Source organism: Oncorhynchus clarkii, chromosome 29 (assembly GCF_045791955.1).
Source record: "Oncorhynchus clarkii lewisi isolate Uvic-CL-2024 chromosome 29, UVic_Ocla_1.0, whole genome shotgun sequence".
In the NCBI taxonomy this organism is placed as follows: Eukaryota; Metazoa; Chordata; class Actinopteri; order Salmoniformes; family Salmonidae; genus Oncorhynchus; species Oncorhynchus clarkii.
The window spans coordinates 47,950,695-47,978,323 of NC_092175.1; the positions used below are offsets into that span (position 1 = coordinate 47,950,695).

Sequence of the window (27,629 nt, forward strand, 5' to 3'; positions counted from 1 at the left end):
GTGGTATAAAGCAGTGTGTGTGTGGTGTGTGTGGTATAAAGCAGTGTGTGTGGTATAAAGCAGTGTGTGTGTGGTATAAAGCAGTGTGTGTGGTATAAAGCAGTGTGTGTGGTATAAAGCAGTGTGTGTGGTATAAAGCAGTGTGTGTGTGTATAAAGCAGTGTGTGTGTGTATAAAGCAGTGTGTGTGGTATAAAGCAGTGTGTGTGGTATAAAGCAGTGTGTGTGTGGTATAAAGCAGTGTGTGTGGTATAAAGCAGTGTGTGTGGTATAAAGCAGTGTGTGTGGTATAAAGCAGTGTGTGTGGTATAAAGCAGTGTGTGTGGTATAAAGCAGTGTGTGTGTGGTATAAAGCAGTGTGTGTGTGGTATAAAGCAGTGTGTGTGGTATAAAGCAGTGTGTGTGTGGTATAAAGCAGTGTGTGTGTGGTATAAAGCAGTGTGTGTGTGGTATAAAGCAGTGTGTGTGGTATAAAGCAGTGTGTGTGTGGTATAAAGCAGTGTGTGTGTGGTATAAAGCAGTGTGTGTGGTATAAAGCAGTGTGTGTGTGGTATAAAGCAGTGTGTGTGGTATAAAGCAGTGTGTGTGGTATAAAGCAGTGTGTGTGGTATAAAGCAGTGTGTGTGTATAAAGGTGTGTGTGTGGTATAAAGCAGTGTGTGTGGTATAAAGCAGTGTGTGTGGTATAAAGCAGTGTGTGTGGTATAAAGCAGTGTGTGTGTGGTATAAAGCAGTGTGTGTGGTATAAAGCAGTGTGTGTGTGTATAAAGCAGTGTGTGTGGTATAAAGCAGTGTGTGTGGTATAAAGCAGTGTGTGTGTGGTATAAAGCAGTGTGTGTGTGGTATAAAGCAGTGTGTGTGTGGTATAAAGCAGTGTGTGTGTGGTATAAAGCAGTGTGTGTGGTATAAAGCAGTGTGTGTGGTATAAAGCAGTGTGTGTGTGGTATAAAGCAGTGTGTGTGTGTGTGGTATAAAGCAGTGTGTGTGTGTATAAAGCAGTGTGTGTGGTATAAAGCAGTGTGTGTGTGGTATAAAGCAGTGTGTGTGGTATAAAGCAGTGTGTGTGGTATAAAGCAGTGTGTGTGTGGTATAAAGCAGTGTGTGTGTGGTATAAAGCAGTGTGTGTGGTATAAAGCAGTGTGTGTGTGGTATAAAGCAGTGTGTGTGGTATAAAGCAGTGTGTGTGTGGTATAAAGCAGTGCAGTGTGTGTGGTATAAAGCAGTGTGTGTGTGGTATAAAGCAGTGTGTGTGGTATAAAGCAGTGTGTGTGGTATAAAGCAGTGTGTGTGTGGTATAAAGCAGTGTGTGTGGTATAAAGCAGTGTGTGTGTGGTATAAAGCAGTGTGTGTGTGGTATAAAGCAGTGTGTGTGTGGTATAAAGCAGTGTGTGTGTGGTATAAAGCAGTGTGTGTGTGGTATAAAGCAGTGTGTGTGTGGTATAAAGCAGTGTGTGTGTGGTATAAAGCAGTGTGTGTGGTATAAAGCAGTGTGTGTGGTATAAAGCAGTGTGTGTGGTATAAAGCAGTGTGTGTGTGGTATAAAGCAGTGTGTGTGTGGTATAAAGCAGTGTGTGTGTGGTATAAAGCAGTGTGTGTGTGGTATAAAGCAGTGTGTGTGTGGTATAAAGCAGTGTGTGTGTGGTATAAAGCAGTGTGTGTGGTATAAAGCAGTGTGTGTGTGGTATAAAGCAGTGTGTGTGGTATAAAGCAGTGTGTGTGGTATAAAGCAGTGTGTGTGTGTATAAAGCAGTGTGTGTGTGTTATAAAGCAGTGTGTGTGTGGTATAAAGCAGTGTGTGTGGTATAAAGCAGTGTGTGTGGTATAAAGCAGTGTGTGTGGTATAAAGCAGTGTGTGTGTGTTATAAAGCAGTGTGTGTGTGTATAAAGCAGTGTGTGTGGTATAAAGCAGTGTGTGTGGTATAAAGCAGTGTGTGTGTGGTATAAAGCAGTGTGTGTGGTATAAAGCAGTGTGTGTGGTGTGTGTGGTATAAAGCAGTGTGTGTGGTATAAAGCAGTGTGTGTGTGGTATAAAGCAGTGTGTGTGTGGTATAAAGCAGTGTGTGTGTGGTATAAAGCAGTGTGTGTGTGGTATAAAGCAGTGTGTGTGTGGTATAAAGCAGTGTGTGTGGTATAAAGCAGTGTGTGTGTGGTATAAAGCAGTGTGTGTGGTATAAAGCAGTGTGTGTGTGGTATAAAGCAGTGTGTGTGGTATAAAGCAGTGTGTGTGTGGTGTGTGTGTGGTATAAAGCAGTGTGTGTGGTATAAAGCAGTGTGTGTGTGGTATAAAGCAGTGTGTGTGTGGTATAAAGCAGTGTGTGTGGTATAAAGCAGTGTGTGTGGTATAAAGCAGTGTGTGTGGTATAAAGCAGTGTGTGTGTGGTATAAAGCAGTGTGTGTGGTATAAAGCAGTGTGTGTGGTATAAAGCAGTGTGTGTGGTATAAAGCAGTGTGTGTGTGGTATAAAGCAGTGTGTGTGTGTATAAAGCAGTGTGTGTGGTATAAAGCAGTGTGTGTGTGGTATAAAGCAGTGTGTGTGTGGTATAAAGCAGTGTGTGTGTGGTATAAAGCAGTGTGTGTGTGGTATAAAGCAGTGTGTGTGTGGTATAAAGCAGTGTGTGTGGTATAAAGCAGTGTGTGTGGTATAAAGCAGTGTGTGTGTGGTATAAAGCAGTGTGTGTGTGGTATAAAGCAGTGTGTGTGGTATAAAGCAGTGTGTGTGGTATAAAGCAGTGTGTGTGTGGTATAAAGCAGTGTGTGTGGTATAAAGCAGTGTGTGTGGTATAAAGCAGTGTGTGTGTGGTATAAAGCAGTGTGTGTGTGGTATAAAGCAGTGTGTGTGGTATAAAGCAGTGTGTGTGTGGTATAAAGCAGTGTGTGTGGTATAAAGCAGTGTGTGTGTGGTATAAAGCAGTGTGTGTGGTATAAAGCAGTGTGTGTGTGGTATAAAGCAGTGTGTGTGGTATAAAGCAGTGTGTGTGGTATAAAGCAGTGTGTGTGTGGTATAAAGCAGTGTGTGTGGTATAAAGCAGTGTGTGTGTGGTATAAAGCAGTGTGTGTGGTATAAAGCAGTGTGTGTGTGGTATAAAGCAGTGTGTGTGTGGTATAAAGCAGTGTGTGTGTGGTATAAAGCAGTGTGTGTGGTATAAAGCAGTGTGTGTGGTATAAAGCAGTGTGTGTGTGGTATAAAGCAGTGTGTGTGGTATAAAGCAGTGTGTGTGTGGTATAAAGCAGTGTGTGTGTGGTATAAAGCAGTGTGTGTGGTATAAAGCAGTGTGTGTGTGGTATAAAGCAGTGTGTGTGTGGTATAAAGCAGTGTGTGTGTGGTATAAAGCAGTGTGTGTGGTATAAAGCAGTGTGTGTGGTATAAAGCAGTGTGTGTGGTATAAAGCAGTGTGTGTGGTATAAAGCAGTGTGTGTGGTATAAAGCAGTGTGTGTGGTATAAAGCAGTGTGTGTGTGGTATAAAGCAGTGTGTGTGGTATAAAGCAGTGTGTGTGGTATAAAGCAGTGTGTGTGTGGTATAAAGCAGTGTGTGTGGTATAAAGCAGTGTGTGTGTGGTATAAAGCAGTGTGTGTGGTATAAAGCAGTGTGTGTGTGGTATAAAGCAGTGTGTGTGTGGTATAAAGCAGTGTGTGTGGTATAAAGCAGTGTGTGTGTGGTATAAAGCAGTGTGTGTGTGGTATAAAGCAGTGTGTGTGGTATAAAGCAGTGTGTGTGTGGTATAAAGCAGTGTGTGTGGTATAAAGCAGTGTGTGTGGTATAAAGCAGTGTGTGTGTGGTATAAAGCAGTGTGTGTGGTATAAAGCAGTGTGTGTGTGGTATAAAGCAGTGTGTGTGTGGTATAAAGCAGTGTGTGTGTGGTATAAAGCAGTGTGTGTGGTATAAAGCAGTGTGTAAGTGGTATAAAGCAGTGTGTGTGGTATAAAGCAGTGTGTGTGGTATAAAGCAGTGTGTGTGGTATAAAGCAGTGTGTGTGTGGTATAAAGCAGTGTGTGTGGTATAAAGCAGTGTGTGTGGTATAAAGCAGTGTGTGTGTGGTATAAAGCAGTGTGTGTGTGGTATAAAGCAGTGTGTGTGTGGTATAAAGCAGTGTGTGTGGTATAAAGCAGTGTGTGTGGTATAAAGCAGTGTGTGTGGTATAAAGCAGTGTGTGTGGTATAAAGCAGTGTGTGTGGTATAAAGCAGTGTGTGTGTGGTATAAAGCAGTGTGTGTGGTATAAAGCAGTGTGTGTGTGGTATAAAGCAGTGTGTGTGGTATAAAGCAGTGTGTGTGGTATAAAGCAGTGTGTGTGTGGTATAAAGCAGTGTGTGTGGTATAAAGCAGTGTGTGTGTGGTATAAAGCAGTGTGTGTGTGGTATAAAGCAGTGTGTGTGTGGTATAAAGCAGTGTGTGTGTGGTATAAAGCAGTGTGTGTGGTATAAAGCAGTGTGTGTGGTATAAAGCAGTGTGTGTGGTATAAAGCAGTGTGTGTGGTATAAAGCAGTGTGTGTGTGGTATAAAGCAGTGTGTGTGGTATAAAGCAGTGTGTGTGGTATAAAGCAGTGTGTGTGTGGTATAAAGCAGTGTGTGTGTGGTATAAAGCAGTGTGTGTGTGGTATAAAGCAGTGTGTGTGGTATAAAGCAGTGTGTGTGGTATAAAGCAGTGTGTGTGGTATAAAGCAGTGTGTGTGTGGTATAAAGCAGTGTGTGTGGTATAAAGCAGTGTGTGTGGTGTATAAAGCAGTGTGTGTGTGGTATAAAGCAGTGTGTGTGGTATAAAGCAGTGTGTGTGTATAAAGGTATAAAGCAGTGTGTGTGGTATAAAGCAGTGTGTGTGGTATAAAGCAGTGTGTGTGTATAAAGCAGTATAAAGCAGTGTGTGTGGTATAAAGCAGTGTGTGTGTGGTATAAAGCAGTGTGTGTGTGGTATAAAGCAGTGTGTGTGTGGTATAAAGCAGTGTGTGTGGTATAAAGCAGTGTGTGTGTGGTATAAAGCAGTGTGTGTGGTATAAAGCAGTGTGTGTGGTATAAAGCAGTGTGTGTGGTATAAAGCAGTGTGTGTGGTATAAAGCAGTGTGTGTGGTATAAAGCAGTGTGTGTGGTATAAAGCAGTGTGTGTGTGGAATAAAGCAGTGTGTGTGTGGTATAAAGCAGTGTGTGTGTGGTATAAAGCAGTGTGTGTGTGGTATAAAGCAGTGTGTGTGTGGTATAAAGCAGTGTGTGTGGTATAAAGCAGTGTGTGTGTGGTATAAAGCAGTGTGTGTGGTATAAAGCAGTGTGTGTGGTATAAAGCAGTGTGTGTGTGGTATAAAGCAGTGTGTGTGGTATAAAGCAGTGTGTGTGGTATAAAGCAGTGTGTGTGGTATAAAGCAGTGTGTGTGTGGTATAAAGCAGTGTGTGTGGTATAAAGCAGTGTGTGTGTGGTATAAAGCAGTGTGTGTGTGGTATAAAGCAGTGTGTGTGTGGTATAAAGCAGTGTGTGTGGTATAAAGCAGTGTGTGTGTGGTATAAAGCAGTGTGTGTGGTATAAAGCAGTGTGTGTGTGGTATAAAGCAGTGTGTGTGTGGTATAAAGCAGTGTGTGTGTGTGGTATAAAGCTGTGTGTGTGGTATAAAGCAGTGTGTGTGTGGTATAAAGCAGTGTGTGTGTGGTATAAAGCAGTGTGTGTGGTATAAAGCAGTGTGTGTGTGTATAAAGCAGTGTGTGTGGTATAAAGCAGTGTGTGTGTGGTATAAAGCAGTGTGTGTGGTATAAAGCAGTGTGTGTGGTATAAAGCAGTGTGTGTGGTATAAAGCAGTGTGTGTGGTATAAAGCAGTGTGTGTGGTATAAAGCAGTGTGTGTGGTATAAAGCAGTGTGTGTGGTATAAAGCAGTGTGTGTGGTATAAAGCAGTGTGTGTGGTATAAAGCAGTGTGTGTGTGGATAAAGCAGTGTGTGTGGTATAAAGCAGTGTGTGTGTGGTATAAAGCAGTGTGTGTGTGGTATAAAGCAGTGTGTGTGGTATAAAGCAGTGTGTGTGGTATAAAGCAGTGTGTGTGTGGTATAAAGCAGTGTGTGTGGTATAAAGCAGTGTGTGTGGTATAAAGCAGTGTGTGTGTGTGGTATAAAGCAGTGTGTGTGTGTATAATGCAGTGTGTGTGGTATAAAGCAGTGTGTGTGTGGTATAAAGCAGTGTGTGTGTGTGTATAAAGCAGTGTGTGTGGTATAAAGCAGTGTGTGTGTGGTATAAAGCAGTGTGTGTGGTATAAAGCAGTGTGTGTGTGGTATAAAGCAGTGTGTGTGTGGTATAAAGCAGTGTGTGTGTGGTATAAAGCAGTGTGTGTGGTATAAAGCAGTGTGTGTGTGGTATAAAGCAGTGTGTGTGTGGTATAAAGCAGTGTGTGTGTGGTATAAAGCAGTGTGTGTGGTATAAAGCAGTGTGTGTGGTATAAAGCAGTGTGTGTGGTATAAAGCAGTGTGTGTGTGGTATAAAGCAGTGTGTGTGTGGTATAAAGCAGTGTGTGTGTGGTATAAAGCAGTGTGTGTGTGGTATAAAGCAGTGTGTGTGTGGTATAAAGCAGTGTGTGTGGTATAAAGCAGTGTGTGTGGTATAAAGCAGTGTGTGTGTGGTATAAAGCAGTGTGTGTGGTATAAAGCAGTGTGTGTGGTATAAAGCAGTGTGTGTGGTATAAAGCAGTGTGTGTGTGGTATAAAGCAGTGTGTGTGGTATAAAGCAGTGTGTGTGGTATAAAGCAGTGTGTGTGGTATAAAGCAGTGTGTGTGTGGTATAAAGCAGTGTGTGTGGTATAAAGCAGTGTGTGTGTGGTATAAAGCAGTGTGTGTGTGTTATAAAGCAGTGTGTGTGGTATAAAGCAGTGTGTGTGGTATAAAGCAGTGTGTGTGTGGTATAAAGCAGTGTGTGTGGTATAAAGCAGTGTGTGTGGTATAAAGCAGTGTGTGTGGTATAAAGCAGTGTGTGTGGTATAAAGCAGTGTGTGTGGTATAAAGCAGTGTGTGTGTGGTATAAAGCAGTGTGTGTGTGGTATAAAGCAGTGTGTGTGGTATAAAGCAGTGTGTGTGTGGTATAAAGCAGTGTGTGTGGTATAAAGCAGTGTGTGTGTGGTATAAAGCAGTGTGTGTGGTGTATAAAGCAGTGTGTGTGTGTGGTATAAAGCAGTGTGTGTGTGGTATAAAGCAGTGTGTGTGTGGTATAAAGCAGTGTGTGTGGTATAAAGCAGTGTGTGTGTGGTATAAAGCAGTGTGTGTGGTATAAAGCAGTGTGTGTGTGGTATAAAGCAGTGTGTGTGGTATAAAGCAGTGTGTGTGGTATAAAGCAGTGTGTGTGGTATAAAGCAGTGTGTGTGTGGTATAAAGCAGTGTGTGTGGTATAAAGCAGTGTGTGTGGTATAAAGCAGTGTGTGTGGTATAAAGCAGTGTGTGTGGTATAAAGCAGTGTGTGTGGTATAAAGCAGTGTGTGTGTGGTATAAAGCAGTGTGTGTGGTATAAAGCAGTGTGTGTGTGGTATAAAGCAGTGTGTGTGGTATAAAGCAGTGTGTGTGTGGTATAAAGCAGTGTGTGTGGTATAAAGCAGTGTGTGTGGTATAAAGCAGTGTGTGTGTGGTATAAAGCAGTGTGTGTGGTATAAAGCAGTGTGTGTGTGGTATAAAGCAGTGTGTGTGTGGTATAAAGCAGTGTGTGTGTGGTATAAAGCAGTGTGTGTGGTATAAAGCAGTGTGTAAGTGGTATAAAGCAGTGTGTGTGGTATAAAGCAGTGTGTAAGTGGTATAAAGCAGTGTGTGTGGTATAAAGCAGTGTGTGTGTGGTATAAAGCAGTGTGTGTGGTATAAAGCAGTGTGTGTGGTATAAAGCAGTGTGTGTGTGGTATAAAGCAGTGTGTGTGTGGTATAAAGCAGTGTGTGTGTGGTATAAAGCAGTGTGTGTGGTATAAAGCAGTGTGTGTGGTATAAAGCAGTGTGTGTGGTATAAAGCAGTGTGTGTGTGGTATAAAGCAGTGTGTGTGGTATAAAGCAGTGTGTGTGGTATAAAGCAGTGTGTGTGTGGTATAAAGCAGTGTGTGTGGTATAAAGCAGTGTGTGTGTGGTATAAAGCAGTGTGTGTGGTATAAAGCAGTGTGTGTGGTATAAAGCAGTGTGTGTGTGGTATAAAGCAGTGTGTGTGGTATAAAGCAGTGTGTGTGTGGTATAAAGCAGTGTGTGTGTGGTATAAAGCAGTGTGTGTGGTATAAAGCAGTGTGTGTGGTATAAAGCAGTGTGTGTGGTATAAAGCAGTGTGTATGTGGTATAAAGCAGTGTGTGTGGTATAAAGCAGTGTGTGTGGTATAAAGCAGTGTGTGTGTGGAATAAAGCAGTGTGTGTGTGGTATAAAGCAGTGTGTGTGTGGTATAAAGCAGTGTGTGTGTGGTATAAAGCAGTGTGTGTGTGGTATAAAGCAGTGTGTGTGGTATAAAGCAGTGTGTGTGTGGTATAAAGCAGTGTGTGTGGTATAAAGCAGTGTGTGTGTGGTATAAAGCAGTGTGTGTGTGGTATAAAGCAGTGTGTGTGTGGTATAAAGCAGTGTGTGTGGTATAAAGCAGTGTGTAAGTGGTATAAAGCAGTGTGTGTGGTATAAAGCAGTGTGTAAGTGGTATAAAGCAGTGTGTGTGGTATAAAGCAGTGTGTGTGTGGTATAAAGCAGTGTGTGTGGTATAAAGCAGTGTGTGTGGTATAAAGCAGTGTGTGTGTGGTATAAAGCAGTGTGTGTGTGGTATAAAGCAGTGTGTGTGTGGTATAAAGCAGTGTGTGTGGTATAAAGCAGTGTGTGTGGTATAAAGCAGTGTGTGTGGTATAAAGCAGTGTGTGTGTGGTATAAAGCAGTGTGTGTGGTATAAAGCAGTGTGTGTGGTATAAAGCAGTGTGTGTGTGGTATAAAGCAGTGTGTGTGGTATAAAGCAGTGTGTGTGTGGTATAAAGCAGTGTGTGTGGTATAAAGCAGTGTGTGTGGTATAAAGCAGTGTGTGTGTGGTATAAAGCAGTGTGTGTGGTATAAAGCAGTGTGTGTGTGGTATAAAGCAGTGTGTGTGTGGTATAAAGCAGTGTGTGTGGTATAAAGCAGTGTGTGTGGTATAAAGCAGTGTGTGTGGTATAAAGCAGTGTGTATGTGGTATAAAGCAGTGTGTGTGGTATAAAGCAGTGTGTGTGGTATAAAGCAGTGTGTGTGTGGAATAAAGCAGTGTGTGTGTGGTATAAAGCAGTGTGTGTGTGGTATAAAGCAGTGTGTGTGTGGTATAAAGCAGTGTGTGTGTGGTATAAAGCAGTGTGTGTGGTATAAAGCAGTGTGTGTGTGGTATAAAGCAGTGTGTGTGGTATAAAGCAGTGTGTGTGGTATAAAGCAGTGTGTGTGTGGTATAAAGCAGTGTGTGTGGTATAAAGCAGTGTGTGTGGTATAAAGCAGTGTGTGTGGTATAAAGCAGTGTGTGTGTGGTATAAAGCAGTGTGTGTGGTATAAAGCAGTGTGTGTGTGGTATAAAGCAGTGTGTGTGTGGTATAAAGCAGTGTGTGTGTGGTATAAAGCAGTGTGTGTGGTATAAAGCAGTGTGTGTGTGGTATAAAGCAGTGTGTGTGGTATAAAGCAGTGTGTGTGTGGTATAAAGCAGTGTGTGTGTGGTATAAAGCAGTGTGTGTGTGTGGTATAAAGCAGTGTGTGTGTGGTATAAAGCAGTGTGTGTGTCGTATAAAGCAGTGTGTGTGTGGTATAAAGCAGTGTGTGTGGTATAAAGCAGTGTGTGTGGTATAAAGCAGTGTGTGTGGTATAAAGCAGTGTGTGTGTGGTATAAAGCAGTGTGTGTGGTATAAAGCAGTGTGTGTGGTATAAAGCAGTGTGTGTGGTATAAAGCAGTGTGTATGTGGTATAAAGCAGTGTGTATGTGGTATAAAGCAGTGTGTGTGGTATAAAGCAGTGTGTGTGGTATAAAGCAGTGTGTGTGGTATAAAGCAGTGTGTGTGGTATAAAGCAGTGTGTGTGTGGAATAAAGCAGTGTGTGTGTGGTATAAAGCAGTGTGTGTGTGGTATAAAGCAGTGTGTGTGTGGTATAAAGCAGTGTGTGTGGTATAAAGCAGTGTGTGTGGTATAAAGCAGTGTGTGTGTGGTATAAAGCAGTGTGTGTGGTATAAAGCAGTGTGTGTGGTATAAAGCAGTGTGTGTGTGTGGTATAAAGCAGTGTGTGTGTGCTATAATGCAGTGTGTGTGGTATAAAGCAGTGTGTGTGTGGTATAAAGCAGTGTGTGTGTGTGGTATAAAGCAGTGTTTGTGGTATAAAGCAGTGTGTGTGTGGTATAAAGCAGTGTGTGTGGTATAAAGCAGTGTGTGTGTGGTATAAAGCAGTGTGTGTGTGGTATAAAGCAGTGTGTGTGTGGTATAATGCAGTGTGTGTGGTATAAAGCAGTGTGTGTGTGGTATAAAGCAGTGTGTGTGTGGTATAAAGCAGTGTGTGTGTGGTATAAAGCAGTGTGTGTGGTATAAAGCAGTGTGTGTGGTATAAAGCAGTGTGTGTGGTATAAAGCAGTGTGTGTGTGGTATAAAGCAGTGTGTGTGTGGTATAAAGCAGTGTGTGTGTGGTATAAAGCAGTGTGTGTGTGGTATAAAGCAGTGTGTGTGTGGTATAAAGCAGTGTGTGTGTGGTATAAAGCAGTGTGTGTGGTATAAAGCAGTGTGTGTGTGGTATAAAGCAGTGTGTGTGGTATAAAGCAGTGTGTGTGGTATAAAGCAGTGTGTGTGGTATAAAGCAGTGTGTGTGTGGTATAAAGCAGTGTGTGTGGTATAAAGCAGTGTGTGTGGTATAAAGCAGTGTGTGTGGTATAAAGCAGTGTGTGTGTGGTATAAAGCAGTGTGTGTGGTATAAAGCAGTGTGTGTGTGATATAAAGCAGTGTGTGTGTGTTATAAAGCAGTGTGTGTGGTATAAAGCAGTGTGTGTGGTATAAAGCAGTGTGTGTGTGGTATAAAGCAGTGTGTGTGGTATAAAGCAGTGTGTGTGGTATAAAGCAGTGTGTGTGGTATAAAGCAGTGTGTGTGGTATAAAGCAGTGTGTGTGGTATAAAGCAGTGTGTGTGTGGTATAAAGCAGTGTGTGTGTGGTATAAAGCAGTGTGTGTGGTATAAAGCAGTGTGTGTGTGGTATAAAGCAGTGTGTGTGGTATAAAGCAGTGTGTGTGTGGTATAAAGCAGTGTGTGTGGTGTATAAAGCAGTGTGTGTGTGTGGTATAAAGCAGTGTGTGTGTGGTATAAAGCAGTGTGTGTGTGGTATAAAGCAGTGTGTGTGTGCAGTGTGTGTGTGGTATAAAGCAGTGTGTGTGGTATAAAGCAGTGTGTGTGTGGTATAAAGCAGTGTGTGTGGTATAAAGCAGTGTGTGTGGTATAAAGCAGTGTGTGTGGTATAAAGCAGTGTGTGTGGTATAAAGCAGTGTGTGTGGTATAAAGCAGTGTGTGTGGTATAAAGCAGTGTGTGTGGTATAAAGCAGTGTGTGTGGTATAAAGCAGTGTGTGTGGTATAAAGCAGTGTGTGTGTGGTATAAAGCAGTGTGTGTGTGGTATAAAGCAGTGTGTGTGTGGTATAAAGCAGTGTGTGTGTGGTATAAAGCAGTGTGTGTGTGGTATAAAGCAGTGTGTGTGGTATAAAGCAGTGTGTGTGTGGTATAAAGCAGTGTGTGTGTGGTGTGTGTGTGGTATAAAGCAGTGTGTGTGGTATAAAGCAGTGTGTGTGGTATAAAGCAGTGTGTGTGTGGTATAAAGCAGTGTGTGTGTGGTATAAAGCAGTGTGTGTGGTATAAAGCAGTGTGTGTGTGGTATAAAGCAGTGTGTGTGGTATAAAGCAGTGTGTGTGTGATATAAAGCAGTGTGTGTGTGTTATAAAGCAGTGTGTGTGGTATAAAGCAGTGTGTGTGGTATAAAGCAGTGTGTGTGTGGTATAAAGCAGTGTGTGTGGTATAAAGCAGTGTGTGTGGTATAAAGCAGTGTGTGTGGTATAAAGCAGTGTGTGTGGTATAAAGCAGTGTGTGTGGTATAAAGCAGTGTGTGTGTGGTATAAAGCAGTGTGTGTGGTATAAAGCAGTGTGTGTGTGGTATAAAGCAGTGTGTGTGGTATAAAGCAGTGTGTGTGTGGTATAAAGCAGTGTGTGTGGTATAAAGCAGTGTGTGTGTGGTATAAAGCAGTGTGTGTGTGGTATAAAGCAGTGTGTGTGTGGTATAAAGCAGTGTGTGTGTGGTATAAAGCAGTGTGTGTGGTATAAAGCAGTGTGTGTGGTATAAAGCAGTGTGTGTGGTATAAAGCAGTGTGTGTGTGGTATAAAGCAGTGTGTGTGTGGTATAAAGCAGTGTGTGTGTGTATAAAGCAGTGTGTGTGGTATAAAGCAGTGTGTGTGTGGTATAAAGCAGTGTGTGTGGTATAAAGCAGTGTGTGTGTGGTATAAAGCAGTGTGTGTGGTATAAAGCAGTGTGTGTGTGGTATAAAGCAGTGTGTGTGTGGTATAAAGCAGTGTGTGTGTGGTATAAAGCAGTGTGTGTGTGGTATAAAGCAGTGTGTGTGTGGTATAAAGCAGTGTGTGTGGTATAAAGCAGTGTGTGTGTGGTATAAAGCAGTGTGTGTGTGGTATAAAGCAGTGTGTGTGGTATAAAGCAGTGTGTGTGTGGTATAAAGCAGTGTGTGTGTGGTATAAAGCAGTGTGTGTGTGGTATAAAGCAGTGTGTGTGGTATAAAGGTATAAAGCAGTGTGTGTGTGGTATAAAGCAGTGTGTGTGTGGTATAATGCAGTGTGTGTGGTATAAAGCAGTGTGTGTGTGGTATAAAGCAGTGTGTGTGTGGTATAAAGCAGTGTGTGTGTGGTATAAAGCAGTGTGTGTGGTATAAAGCAGTGTGTGTGTGGTATAAAGCAGTGTGTGTGGTATAAAGCAGTGTGTGTGTGGTATAAAGCAGTGTGTGTGTGGTATAAAGCAGTGTGTGTGTGGTATAAAGCAGTGTGTGTGTGGTATAAAGCAGTGTGTGTGGTATAAAGCAGTGTGTGTGGTATAAAGCAGTGTGTGTGTGGTATAAAGCAGTGTGTGTGGTATAAAGCAGTGTGTGTGTGGTATAAAGCAGTGTGTGTGGTATAAAGCAGTGTGTGTGGTATAAAGCAGTGTGTGTGGTATAAAGCAGTGTGTGTGTGGTATAAAGCAGTGTGTGTGTGGTATAAAGCAGTGTGTGTGGTATAAAGCAGTGTGTGTGTGGTATAAAGCAGTGTGTGTGGTATAAAGCAGTGTGTGTGTGGTATAAAGCAGTGTGTGTGGTATAAAGCAGTGTGTGTGTGGTATAAAGCAGTGTGTGTGTGGTATAAAGCAGTGTGTGTGTGGTATAAAGCAGTGTGTGTGTGGTATAAAGCAGTGTGTGTGGTATAAAGCAGTGTGTGTGGTATAAAGCAGTGTGTGTGGTATAAAGCAGTGTGTGTGTGGTATAAAGCAGTGTGTGTGGTATAAAGCAGTGTGTGTGGTATAAAGCAGTGTGTGTGGTATAAAGCAGTGTGTATGTGGTATAAAGCAGTGTGTGTGGTATAAAGCAGTGTGTGTGGTATAAAGCAGTGTGTGTGGTATAAAGCAGTGTGTGTGGTATAAAGCAGTGTGTGTGTGGAATAAAGCAGTGTGTGTGTGGTATAAAGCAGTGTGTGTGTGGTATAAAGCAGTGTGTGTGTGGTATAAAGCAGTGTGTGTGGTATAAAGCAGTGTGTGTGTGGTATAAAGCAGTGTGTGTGTGGTATAAAGCAGTGTGTGTGGTATAAAGCAGTGTGTGTGGTATAAAGCAGTGTGTGTGTGGTATAAAGCAGTGTGTGTGGTATAAAGCAGTGTGTGTGGTATAAAGCAGTGTGTGTGTGGTATAAAGCAGTGTGTGTGTGGTATAAAGCAGTGTGTGTGTGGTATAAAGCAGTGTGTGTGGTATAAAGCAGTGTGTGTGGTATAAAGCAGTGTGTGTGTGGTATAATGCAGTGTGTGTGGTATAAAGCAGTGTGTGTGTGGTATAAAGCAGTGTGTGTGGTATAAAGCAGTGTGTGTGGTATAAAGCAGTGTGTGTGGTATAAAGCAGTGTGTGTGGTATAAAGCAGTGTGTGTGTGGTATAAAGCAGTGTGTGTGTGGTATAAAGCAGTGTGTGTGTGGTATAAAGCAGTGTGTGTGTGGTATAAAGCAGTGTGTGTGTGGTATAAAGCAGTGTGTGTGTGGTATAAAGCAGTGTGTGTGGTATAAAGCAGAGTGTGTGGTATAAAGCAGAGTGTGTGGTATAAAGCAGTGTGTGTGGTATAAAGCAGTGTGTGTGGTATAAAGCAGTGTGTGTGTGGTATAAAGCAGTGTGTGTGGTATAAAGCAGTGTGTGTGGTATAAAGCAGTGTGTGTGTGGTATAAAGCCGTGTGTGTGGTATAAAGCAGTGTGTGTGGTATAAAGCAGTGTGTGTGTGGTATAAAGCAGTGTGTGTGTGGTATAAAGCAGTGTGTGTGGTATAAAGCAGTGTGTGTTTGGTATAAAGCAGTGTGTGTGGTATAAAGCAGTGTGTGTGTGGTATAAAGCAGTGTGTGGTATAAAGCAGTGTGTGTGTGGTATAAAGCAGTGTGTGTGGTATAATGCAGTGTGTGTGGTATAAAGCAGTGTGTGTGTGGTATAAAGCAGTGTGTGTGTGGTATAAAGCAGTGTGTGTGGTATAAAGCAGTGTGTGTGGTATAAAGCAGTGTGTGTGGTATAAAACAGTGTGTGTGGTATAAAGCAGTGTGTGTGGTATAAAGCAGTGTGTGTGTGGTATAAAGCAGCGTGTGTGTGTGGTATAAAGCAGTGTGTGTGTGGTATAAAGCAGTGTGTGTGGTATTAAGCAGTGTGTGTGGTATAAAGCAGTGTGTGTGGTATAAAGCAGTGTGTGTGTGCTATAAAGCAGTGTGTGTGGTATAAAGCAGTGTGTGTGGTATAAAGCAGTGTGTGTGGTATAAAGCAGTGTGTGTGGTATAAAGCAGTGTGTGTGGTATAAAGCAGTGTGTGTGTGGTATAAAGCAGTGTGTGTGGTATAAAGCAGTGTGTGTGTGGTATAAAGCAGTGTGTGTGTGGTATAAAGCAGTGTGTGTGTGTGGTATAAAGCAGTGTGTGTGGTATAAAGCAGTGTGTGTGGTATAAAGCAGTGTGTGTGGTATAAAGCAGTGTGTGTGGTATAAAGCAGTGTGTGTGTGGTATAAAGCAGTGTGTGTGGTATAAAGCAGTGTGTGTGTGGTATAAAGCAGTGTGTGTGGTATAAAGCAGTGTGTGTGGTATAAAGCAGTGTGTGTGGTATAAAGCAGTGTGTGTGGTATAAAGCAGTGTGTGTGGTATAAAGCAGTGTGTGTGGTATAAAGCAGTGTGTGTGTGGTATAAAGCAGTGTGTGTGTGTGGTATAAAGCAGTGTGTGTGGTATAAAGCAGTGTGTGTGGTATAAAGCAGTGTGTGTGGTATAAAGCAGTGTGTGTGGTATAAAGCAGTGTGTGTGGTATATGGCCAATATACCACGGCTACGGGCTGTTCTTATGCAACTGGATACAGTCCTTAGCTGTGGTTTATTGGCAATATACAACAAACCCCCGAGGTGACTTATTGCTATTATAAACTGGTTACCAACGTCATAAATGTTTTTGTCATACCCGTGGTATGCGGTCTGATACACCAAGGCTGTCAGCCAATCAGCATTCAGGGCTCAAACCACCCAGTTTATTACGTGCCTATATATATATTATATAATGTATATATATATATATATAATACCTGAGTACTGTCCAGCCAGGGTGAGAATCCCTCCCTCTTCATGTCTTCCTCTGTGGTAGACCAGCTCTCCTCCCAACACCAGCCCTGAACACACACTCTGGAGGAAGTGGGCAACCAGGATCACTACACACACACACACACACACACACACACACACACACACACACACACACACACACACACACACACACACACACACACACACACACACACACACACAATCATATATATTATGAGACACACATTATCATATATATTATAATGAGACACACACATTATCATAGAAATACACTCAGCTACCTGACTCCCGTAGGACATCAGGGTTCGCCATGGTAACAGCAGCTGTGAAGTCACTTCCTCTGTACTCCGTCTCAAACTGCCACGTCATGAACTGAGCCTGCTGGGTCTATATACACACAAACACACACACACACACACACACACACACACACACACACACACACACACACACACACACACACACACACACACACTATGTAAAGTATTCCTGAGACTTTGTTTTACATGTCACTGAGACGTCTGACTGGCTGTGTAACCACGGGCAACTGTTCTTGTAGTTCTAGGAGTACGCATTGAAACAAGCCAGTCTACATTTAACTAAGCACATTTTTATTTACAATGACGGCCTACTGGTAGATCTGAACCACCCACCTGAAACACAGCCTTGGCCCTGATTCGTTCGCTAAGATGCAGCAGCGAATGAGCATTCAGACTGCCGGAGGAGTCCATCTCACCGATCAGCACGGGGGAGTCCTGAAAATGGAAAGTTTGTGGTAATACTAACATTTCTTTCTTTGTTTTTCTAAGCTGTTTTGTACTGTAGGGATGTTGCTTTGCTGTGTCTAGTCTGTGTGTAATCGATCAGGTACCACAGTGGATCAAGTGGAACCACTTTAACGTGTTATCCTCAGGGGTGTACTCATCTGTTTCCCCAATAAATAAACCAATCAATCCCCACATCTTAATGAAGTATACTAGAGCAAAATAGAATGGCCTGCACATTGAATATGCTACTAATGACATTTATTGACAACACCATGTTAGCCTCTGAACCCCATGTTAGCCTCTGGTACTTCATTCTGAACAACATGTTAGCCTCCGGTACTTCCCTCTGAACACCATGTTAGCCTCCGGTACTTCCCTCTGAACACCATGTTAGCCTCTGAACACCATGTTAGCCTCTGGCAGTTACCTCTGAACACCAAGTTAGCCTCTGAACACCATGTAAGCCTCTGAACACCATGTTAGCCTCTGAACACCATGTAAGCCTCTGAACACCATGTTAGCCTCTGAACACCATGTTAGCCTCTGAACACCATGTTAGCCTCTGAACACCATGTTAGCCTCCGGTATACAAGTGTAATGTTTGTAAATATATTGCTCAAGGTAGTTAGGTGTGAATGTGCCCTCAGATTAAAGCTGACAGTCTGCACTTTAACTTCATAGTCATTGCCGCGTCATTGTACGCTAAGATGGCGCTGGAGAATATTGCAGACGTTTACTCAACCGATTGTTTTGTTGTTTTATTTTATAACTTATTTTGTACATAATGTTGCTGCTACCGTCTCTTATGACCGAAAATAACTTCTGGACATCAGGACTGCGATTACTCACCACGGACTGGCAGAATCCTTTTTTTACTTTAATGAGCCTAACGAGGCCGACGTGATCGATATACTGCTTTCTCAGGAACAGGCCCAGATCCCTGTGATTTGCGTTAAGAGGAGGCAGAGAAAAAGGGGCAGCAGGGTGGGCTGAGAATTTGTAGGCAATCGAATAAACCCCCACTTCCTTCCATTCTGCAATCTTTGGACAATAAAGTAGATGACCTACGCGGAAGATTAAACTACCAACGGGTCATCAAAACTGTAATATCTTATGCTTCACGGAGTCGTGGCTGAACGACGACATTATCAACATACAGCTGGCTGGATAGAACAGCGGTGTCTGGTTATACGATGTACCGGCAGGGTAGAACAGCGGCGTCTGGTTATACGATGTACCGGCAGGATAGAACAGCGACGTCTGGTAAGACATGGGGCTGCGGACTACGTATTTTTGTAAATAACAGCTGGTGCACGATATCGAAGGAAGTCTTGAGCTATTGCTCGCCTGAGGTAGAGCATCTCATGCATGATAAGCTGTAGACCACATTACCTACCGAGAGAGTTCATCTGTATTCTTTGTAGCTGTTAACATACCACCACAGACAGAGGCTGGCACTAAGACAGCATTGAATGAGCTGTATTCCTCCATAAGAAAACACTCACCCAGAGGCAGCGCTCCTAGTAGCCAGGGACTTTAATGTAGGGAAACTTAAATCCATTTTACCTCATTTCTATCAGCATGTTAAATGTGCAACCAGAGGAAAAAACAAACCTCTGGACCACTTTTACTCCACACACAGAGACGCATACAAAGCTCTCCCTCACCCTCCATTTGGCAAATCTGACCATAATTCTATCCTCCTGATTCCTGCTTACAAGCAAAAATTAAAGCAGGAAGCACCAGTGACTAGATCAATAAAAAAGAAGATGAAGCTGATGCTAAGCTACAGACTGGAATATGTTCCGAGCTTCCTCCGGTGGATTTGAGTACATCACATCAGTCATTGGCTTCATCAATAAATGTATCGATGACGTCCCCCCCACAGTGACTGTACGTACATACCCCAACCAGAAGCCATGGATTACAGGTAGCATCCGCACTGAGCTAAAGGCTAGGCTTGATTACCAACAACGACGAGACGGCCTACAGGGAGGAGGTGAAGGCCCTCGGAGTGTGGTGTCAGGAAAATAACCTCACACTCTGTCAACAAAACAAAGGAGATAATCGTGGACTTCAGGAACCAGCAGAGGGAGCTGGCCCCTATCCACATCAACGGGACAGTAGTGGAGAAGGTAGAAAGTTTTAAGTTCCTCTGCGTACACATCACGGACAAACTGAAATGGTCCACCCACACAGACAGCGTGGGGAAGAAGGCACAGCGGCGCCTCTTCAACCTCCGGAAGCTGAAGAAATTTGGCTTGTCACCAAAAACACTCACAAACTTTTACAGATGCGCAATCGAGAGCATCCTGTCGGGCTGTATCACCGCCTGGTACGGCAACTGCTCCACCCACAACCGTAAGGCTCTCCAGAGGGTAGTGAGGTCTGCACAACGCATCACCGGGGCAAACTACCTGCCCTCCAGGACACCTACAGCACCCGATGTCACAGGAAGGCCATAAAGATCATCAAGGACAACAACCACCCGAGCCACTGCCTGTTCACCACGCTATCATCCAGAAGGCGAGGTCAGTACAGGTGCATCAAAGCGGGGACCGAGAGACTGAAAAACAGCTTCTATCTCAAGGCCATCAGACTGTTAAACAGCCATCACTAACATTGAGTGGCTGCTGCCAACATACTGACTGATTACTTGTTAGGTTAGATTACTTGTTAGATATTACTGCATGGTCGGAACTAGAAGCACAAGCGTTTCGCTACACTCGCATTAACATCTGCTAACCATGTGTTTGTGACAAATAAAATTTGATCTGAAATAACACTGAAACATGCATGAGAGCTGTTCCGGAAGACTGTGTGATCACGCTCTCTGCAGCTGATGTGAGTAAGACCTTTAAACAGGTCAACATTCACAAGGCCGTAGGGCCAGACGGATTACCAGGACGTGTACTGCGAGCATGCGCTGACCAACTGCCAATTGTCTTCACTGACATTTTCAACCTCTCCCTGACCGAGTATGTAATATCAACATGTTTTAAGCATACCACCATAGTGCCTGTGCCCAAGAATTCTAAGGTACCCTGCCTAAATGACTACCGACCCGTAGCACTCACGTCTGTAGCCATGAAGTGCTTTGAAAGGCTGGTCATGGCTCACATCAACTCCATTATCCCAGAAACCCTACACCGACTCTAATTTGCATACCACCCCAACAGATCCACAGATGATGCCATCTCTATTGCACTCCACACTGCCCTTTCCCACCTCGACAAAAGGAACACCTATGTGAGAATGCTGTTCATTGACTACAGCTCAGCGTTTAACACCATAGTACCCTCAAAGCTCATTACTAAGCTAAGGACCCTGGAACTAAACACCTCCCTCTGCAACTGGATCCTGGACTTCCTGACGGGCCGCCCCCAGGTGGTGAGGGTAGGTAACAACACATCCGCCACGCTGATCATTATAAGGAGTGAACCAAGATGCAGCGTAGTATGTTTCCATCCTCTTTATTTTAGGAAGAGAAACTCAAAGACAAAAACAATAAAGCGTAAAACGAAATGTGAAGCTCAAAAGTAGTGCTCGCAGGCAAGACAAGATCCCACAAAACACAAAGGGGAAATGGCTGCCAAAATATGATCCCCAATCAGAGATAAACAGCTGCCTCTGATTGGGACCCATACCAGACCAACATAGAAACATAAATCACCTAGATGACCCTCCCTAGTCACACCCCGACCTAACCAACATAGAGAATAAAAAGCTCTCTATGGTCAGGGCGTGACAGTCCCCTCCTGTACTCCCTGTTCACTCATGACTGCACGGCCAGGCACGACTCCAACACCATCATTAAGTTTGCCGATGACACAACAGTGGTAGGCCGGATCCCCGACAACGACGAGACAGCATATAGGGAGGAGGTCAGAGACCTGGCCATGTGGTGCCAGGACAACAAACCTCTCCCTCAACATGACCAAGACAAAGAAGATGATTGTGGACTACAGGAAAAAGAGGGCCGAGCACGCCCCCATTCTCATCGACAGAGCTGCAGCGGAGCAAGTTGAGAGCTTCAAGTTCCTTGGTGTTCACATCACCAACAAACTAACATGGTCCAAGCACAGCAAGACAGTCATTAAGAGGGCACGACAAAAGCTATTCCCCCTCAGGAGACTGAAAAGATTTGGCATGAGTCCTCAGATCCTCAAAAGGTTCTACAGCTGCACCATCGAGGGCAGGTCTACAGCTGCACCATCATTGCCTGGTATGGCAACTGCTCGGCCTCCGACCACAAGGCACTACAGAGGGTAGTGCGTACGGCTCAGTACATCACTGGGACCAAGCTTCCTGCCATCCAGGACCTCTATACCAGGCGGTGTCAGAGGAACGCCCTAAAAATTGTCATAGACTCCAGCCACCCTAGTCATAGGCTGTTTTCTCTGCTACCGCACGGCAAGCAGTACCGAAGCGCCTAGGTCAAAGAGGCTTCTAAACAGCTTCTACCCCCAAGCCATAAGACTCCTTAACACCTAATCAAATGCCTACCCAGACTATTTGCATTTATTTTCACTTTAATAACTATACCTAAATATACACACTACCTCAACTAACCGGTGCCCCCACACATTGACTCTGTACCGGTACCCCCTGTAACTAGTCTCGCTATTGTTATTTTAATGATGCTCTTTAATTACTTGTTACTTTGATTTCTTATTCTATTTTTTTTTTTAAACTGCATTGTTGGTTAGGGGCTCGTAAGTAAGCATTTCACTGTAAAGTCTACACCTGTTGTATTCAGCGCATTTTACTAATACAATTTGATTTGATCGTTTCTAATCCAAAGTGCTGCAGTACAGACCCAAAACAACAACAACATTGTCACTCCCAATATTTTCAGAGCTCACTATATTTCCTAAAATCTGTCAATGTTAAACATTGTATTAAGGAGGGGAACATTAAACATTGTGTAACAAGAAATAACTAGCAGTTCTATTAAGCTCCCGCAGCTAGAATTGATCGGTCCACAAGCAGTATAGTAGTAGTAGTAGTAGTAATAGTATAGTAGTAGTAGTAGTGATAGTATAGTAGTAGTTGCAATGGTATAGTAGTCATAGTAGTATGGTAGTAGTAGCAGTAATAGTATAGTGGTAATAGTATAGTAGTGGCAGTAATAGCATAGTAGCAGTAGTAATAGTATAGTGGTAGTATAGTAGTAGTAGTATCGTAGTAGTAGTAATAGTATAGTAGCAGTATAGTAGTAGTAGTATCGTAGTAGTAGTAGTAATAGTATAGTAGCAGTATAGTAGTAGTAGTATCGTAGTAGTAGTAATCGTATAGTAGTAGTAGTAGTGATAGTATAGTAGTAGTTGCAATGGTATAGTAGTCATAGTAGTATGGTAGTAGTAGCAGTAATAGTATAGTAGTAGTAGTAATATCACAGTAGTAATAGTATATCGGTGGTCGTAATAGTATAGTAGCAATAGTATAGTAGTAGTAGCAATAGTATCGTAGTAGTAGTAATAGTATAGTAGCAGTATAGTAGTAGTAGTATCGTAGTAGTAGTAATAGTATAGTAGTAGTAGTAGTGATAGTATAGTAGTAGTTGCAATGGTATAGTAGTCATAGTAGTATGGTAGTAGTAGCAGTAATAGTATAGTGGTAATAGTATAGTAGTGGCAGTAATAGCATAGTAGTAGTAGTAATAGTATAGTAGTAGTAGTAATATCACAGTAGTAATAGTATAGTAGTATGGCAGTAGTAGCATAGTGGTATGGTGGTAATAGTATAGTAGAATTAGTAATACTATAGTAGAATGGTAGTAGTAGCATGGTAGTATGGTAGTAATAGTATAGTAGTAGTAATAGTACAGTAGTATAGTGGCAGTTGTAGTAGTAGTATAGTAGTAGTGATAGTATAGTAGTATGGTAGTAGTAGTATGGTGGTAGCAATATGGTGGCATGGTAGTAATAGTATAGCTGTAGTAGTGATGGTATAGTAGTCGTAGTAGTATGGTAGTAATAGTATAGTAGTAGTAGTAATAGTATCAGTAGTAGTAGTAATAGCTCCAGCAGCTAGAATTGATCCGTCCACAGTTCAACTGTGGGAACATGGTGGTCCTCAACACCAGACAACAGAACGAGCTGGCCACTACTAGAAGAGATTACCTCTACAATTAAAGCTGGTAAATGAATCATTAGCAGTCCTCACTGCTAAAGTGGATACATATTGAACTAAAGTGGAAAGTCTGGAGAAGACAGCCAATGGGACAGAGGTGCGACTCCATGACCTGGAAACAGTACTAAGTTGGAAGGGATGATCAACCTCCTAAAAGAGGAATAGAAGAGATGATCAACCTCCTAAAAGAGGAATGGAAGGGATGATCAACCTCCTAAAAGAGGAATGGAATCACTGGATAATTAGTCGCTTAAATTCAATGTGCGGGTCATAGGTAGACAGGTAGACAAGTAGGTAGACAGGTTGGTAGACAGGTAGGTAGACAAGTAGGTTGACAGGTAGACAAGTAGGTAGACAGGTTGGTAGACAGGTAGACAGGTAGGTAGACAAGTAGATAGACAGGTAGGTAGACAGGTAGACAGGTAGGTAGACAGGTAGACAGGTTGGTAGACAGGTAGGTAGACAGGTAGACAAGTAGGTAGACAGGTAGGTAGACAGGTTGGTAGACAAGTAGGTAGACAGGTAGGTAGACAGGTAGGTAGACAGGTAGACAAGTAGGTAGACAGGTAGGTAGACAGGTAGACAGGTAGGTAGACAGGTAGACAGGTAGGTAGACAGGTAGGTAGACAGTTAGACAAGTAGGTAGACAGGTAGGTAGACAGGTAGGTGGACAGGTTGGTAGACAGGTAGACAAGTAGGTAGACAGGTAGGTAGACAGGTAGGTAGACAGGTTGGTAGACAAGTAGGTAGACAAGTAGGTAGACAGGTAGATAGACAGGTAGGTAGATGGGTAGACAAGTAGGTAGACAGGTAGGTAGACAGGTAGGTAGACAGGTAGACAAGTAGGTAGACAGGTAGGTAGACAGGTAGACAAGTAGATAGGTAGTTCAGAGGACAGGCAGACAGGTAGACAGGTAGTTAGACAGGTAGGTAGACAGGTAGTTCAGAGGACAGGCAGACAGGTAGACAGGTAGTTAGACAGGTAGATAGACAGGTAGGTAGACAGGTAGACAAGTAGATAGGTAGTTCAGAGGACAGGCAGACAGGTAGACAGGTAGGTAGACAGGTTAGGTGACTAACCGTATCTTTGCCGTGACTGTCAGACTGACGGTGCTCCACATGGAAGCGGTACTGAGACGGACTCACTGCACTGAGGTGGAAGGTATGACTGGCCTGGCACAGACAGACAAACACACACACACACACGCACACACACAGACACACGCACACACACAAACACACGCACACACACACAGACACACAGACACATGCACATACACAGACACACACACACGACACACACACACACACACACGCACACACAGACACACATTCACACGCACAGACGATCCAATTAATTACAGAGAATCAAAATCATAAAAATGGGGTGAGAAGTGTGTGTTTGTGTTGTATTGTATTCAATCCCATGTATTATTATGTACTACTAACTTTGAAGAAGCTGCTGAGGGTTTTGTTGACCATCATCTTTACTCCTTCAATCTGTTGTGGGAACACATCTAGAGAGAGACAGAGAGATTAGGACACATGGTCTCTGCAGCATGGAGTTAGTAGTAGTAGTATTAACAGTAGTTATGGTATAGTAGTAATAATTTAAAAGTATAATATAAATAGTAGTAGTATAGTAGTGGTAGTAGCTGTATAGTAGTAGTAAGAGTAGTACTAATAGTAGTTATGGCATATAGTAATAGTAAAAGTATAGTAGCAACAGTAGTAGTATAGTAGTGGTTGTAGTATAGTAGTAGTAGTAGAATAATAGTAGTAGTAGTAGTAGAATAGTAGCAGTAATATAGTAGTAGTAGTAGTATAATAGTAGTGGTAGTAGTTGTATAGTAGTAGTAGTAGTAGTAGTAGTAGTAGTAGTAGTAGTATAGTAGTGGTAGTAGTTGTATAGTATAGTAGTAGTAGTAGTATAGTAGTTGTATAGTAGTAGTAGTAGTAGTATAGTAGTGGTAGTAGTTTTATAGTAGTAGTATAGTAGTAGTAGTAGTAGTAGTAGTATAGTAGTGGTAGTAGTTTTATAGTAGTAGTAGTAGTAGTAGTAGTAGTAGTATAATAGTGGTAGTAATAGTATAGTAGTGGTAATAGAATAGTAGTAAAAGTAATAGTAGTAGCAATAGTATAGTAGTAATAGTATAGAAGTAGTAATAGTATAGTAGCAGTAGTAATAATAGCATAGTAGGTGTAGTATAGTAGTGGTAATAGAATAGTAGTAAAAGTAATAGCAGTAGCAATAGTATAGTAGTAGTAATAATAGCATAGTAGGTGTAGTATAGTAGTGGTAATAGTAATAGTATCATAGTGGTAATAATAGTAGTATTAGTAGTTATAGTATAGTAATAATAATAATAGTAGTAGTAGTTATAGTATAAATATAATAGTAGTAGTAGTTATAGTATAGTAGTAATAATAGTAGTAGTTATAGTATAGTAGTAATAATAGTAGTAGTTATAGTATAGTAGTAATAATAGTAGTAGTTATAGTATAGTAGTAATAATAGTAGTAGTAGTTATAGTATAGTAGTAATAATAATAGTAGTAGTAGTTATAGTATTGTAGTAATAATAGTAGTAGTTATAGTACAGTAGTAATAATAGTAGTAGTAATAGTATAGTAGTAATAATAGTAGTAGTAGTTGTAGCACAGTAGTAATAATAGTAGTAGTTATAGTATTGTAGTAATAATAATAATAATAGTAGGTATAGTATTGTAGTTATAGTATTGTAGTAATAATAGTAGTAGTTATAGTATAGTAGTAATAATAGTAGTAGTTATAGTATAGTAGTAATAATAGTAGTAGTTATAGTATAGTAGTAATAGTAGTAGTAGTAATAGTATAGTAGTAATAATAGCCGTAGTAGTTATAGTACAGTAGTAATAATAGCAGTAGTTATAGTATAGTAGTAATAATAGTAGTAGTAGTTATAGTATTGTAGTAATAATAGTAGTAGTTATAGTATAGTAGTAATAATAGTAGTAGTAATAGTATAGTAGTAATAATAGTAGTAGTAGTTATAGTACAGTAGTAATAATAGTAGTAGTTATAGTATTGTAGTAATAATAGTAGTAGTTATAGTACAGTAGTAATAATAGTAGTAGTTATAGTATAGTAGAAATAATAGTAGTAGTTATAGTATAGTAGTAATAATAGTAGTAGTTATAGTATAGTAGTAATAATAGTAGTAGTTATAGTATAGTAGTAATAATAATAGTAGTTATAGTATAGTAGTAATAATAGTAGTAGTTATAGTACAGTAGTAATAATAGTAGTAGTTATAGTACAGTAGTAATAATAGTAGTAGTTAAAGTATAGTAGTAATAATAATAGTAGTAGTAGTTATAGCATTGTAGTAATAATAGTAGTAGTTATAGTACAGTAGTAATAATAGTAGTAGTAATAGTATAGTAGTAATAATAGCAGTAGTAATAGTATAGTAGTAATAATAATAATAGTAGTAGTTATAGTATTGTAGTAATAATAGTAGTAGTTATAGTACAGTAGTAATAATAGTAGTAGTTATAGTATTGTAGTAATAGTAGTAGTAGTTATAGTATAGTAGTAATAATAGTAGTAGTAGTAGTTATAGTATTGTAGTAATAATAGTAGTAGTTATAGTACAGTAGTAATAATAGTAGTAGTAATAGTATAGTAGTAATAATAGTAGTAGTAATAGTATAGTAGTAATAATAATAATAGTAGTAGTTATAGTATTGTAGTAATAATAGTAGTAGTTATAGTACAGTAGTAATAATAGTAGTAGTTATAGTATTGTAGTAATAGTAGTAGTAGTTATAGTATAGTAGTAATAATAATAGTAGTTATAGTATAGTAGTAATAATAGTAGTAGTTATAGTATAGTAGTAATAATAGTAGTAGTTATAGTATTGTAGTAATAGTAGTAGTAGTTATAGTATAGTAGTAATAATAATAGTAGTTATAGTATAGTAGTAATAATAGTAGTAGTTATAGTATAGTAGTAATAATAGTAGTAGTTATAGTACAGTAGTAATAATAGTAGTAGTTATAGTACAGTAGTAATAATAGTAGTAGTTATAGTATTGTAGTAATAGTAGTAGTGGTTATAGTATAGTAGTAATAATAGTAGTAGTTATAGTACAGTAGTAATAACAGTAGTAGTTATAGTACAGTAGTAATAATAGTAGTAGTAATAGTATAGTAGCAGTAGTTATAGTATAGTAGTAATAATAGTAGTAGTTATAGTATAGTAGTAATAATAGTAGTAGTTGTAGTATAGTAGTAATAATAGTAGTAGTTATAGTATAATAGCAATAATAGTAGTAGTTATAGTATAGTTGTAATAATAGCAGTAGTTATAGTATAGTAGTAATAATATTAGTAGTTATAGTATAGTAGTAATAATAGTAGTAGTTATAGTATAGTAGTAATAATAGTAGTGGTTATAGTATAGTAGTAATAATAGTAGTAGTTATAGTATAGTAGTAATAATAGTAGTAGTTATAGTATAGTAGTAATAATAATAGTAGTAGTAGCTATAGTATTGTAGTAATAATACTAGTAGTTATAGTACAGTAGTAATAATAGTAGTAGTTATAGTATTGTAGTAATAATAGTAGTAGTTATAGTATTGTAGTAATAATAGTAGTAGGTATAGTATTGTAGTAATAATAGTAGTAGTTATAGTATAGTAGTAATAATAGTAGTAGTTATAGTATAGTAGTAATAATAGTAGTAGTTATAGTATAGTAGTAATAATAATAGTAGTAGTAGTTATAGTATTGTAGTAATAATAGTAGTAGTTATAGTACAGTAGTAATAATAGTAGTAGTTATAGTATTGTAGTAATAATAGTAGTAGTTATAGTATTGTAGTAATAATAGTAGTAGTTATCGTATTGTAGTAATAATAGTAGTAGTTATAGTATAGTAGTAATAATAATAATAGTAGTAGTTATAGTATTGTAGT

General features: G+C 40.7%; 1 protein-coding gene across 1 annotated transcript in view; it reads right to left on the reverse strand.

Moving 5' to 3' along the window:
- The window catches only part of LOC139388354 (mitochondrial import receptor subunit TOM40B), a 57,831-nt gene that overhangs the window by 27,025 nt on the left and 3,177 nt on the right, over positions 1 to 27,629 (reverse strand). The window contains exons 3-7 of the mRNA XM_071134969.1: positions 24,117 to 24,184; positions 23,748 to 23,840; positions 16,419 to 16,520; positions 16,047 to 16,152; positions 15,747 to 15,869 (exon numbers count right to left, since the gene is read on the reverse strand). Of these exons, the coding sequence (XP_070991070.1) occupies positions 15,747 to 15,869; positions 16,047 to 16,152; positions 16,419 to 16,520; positions 23,748 to 23,840; positions 24,117 to 24,184 (492 nt within the window). The remainder of the gene's footprint in view (positions 1 to 15,746; positions 15,870 to 16,046; positions 16,153 to 16,418; positions 16,521 to 23,747; positions 23,841 to 24,116; positions 24,185 to 27,629) is intronic.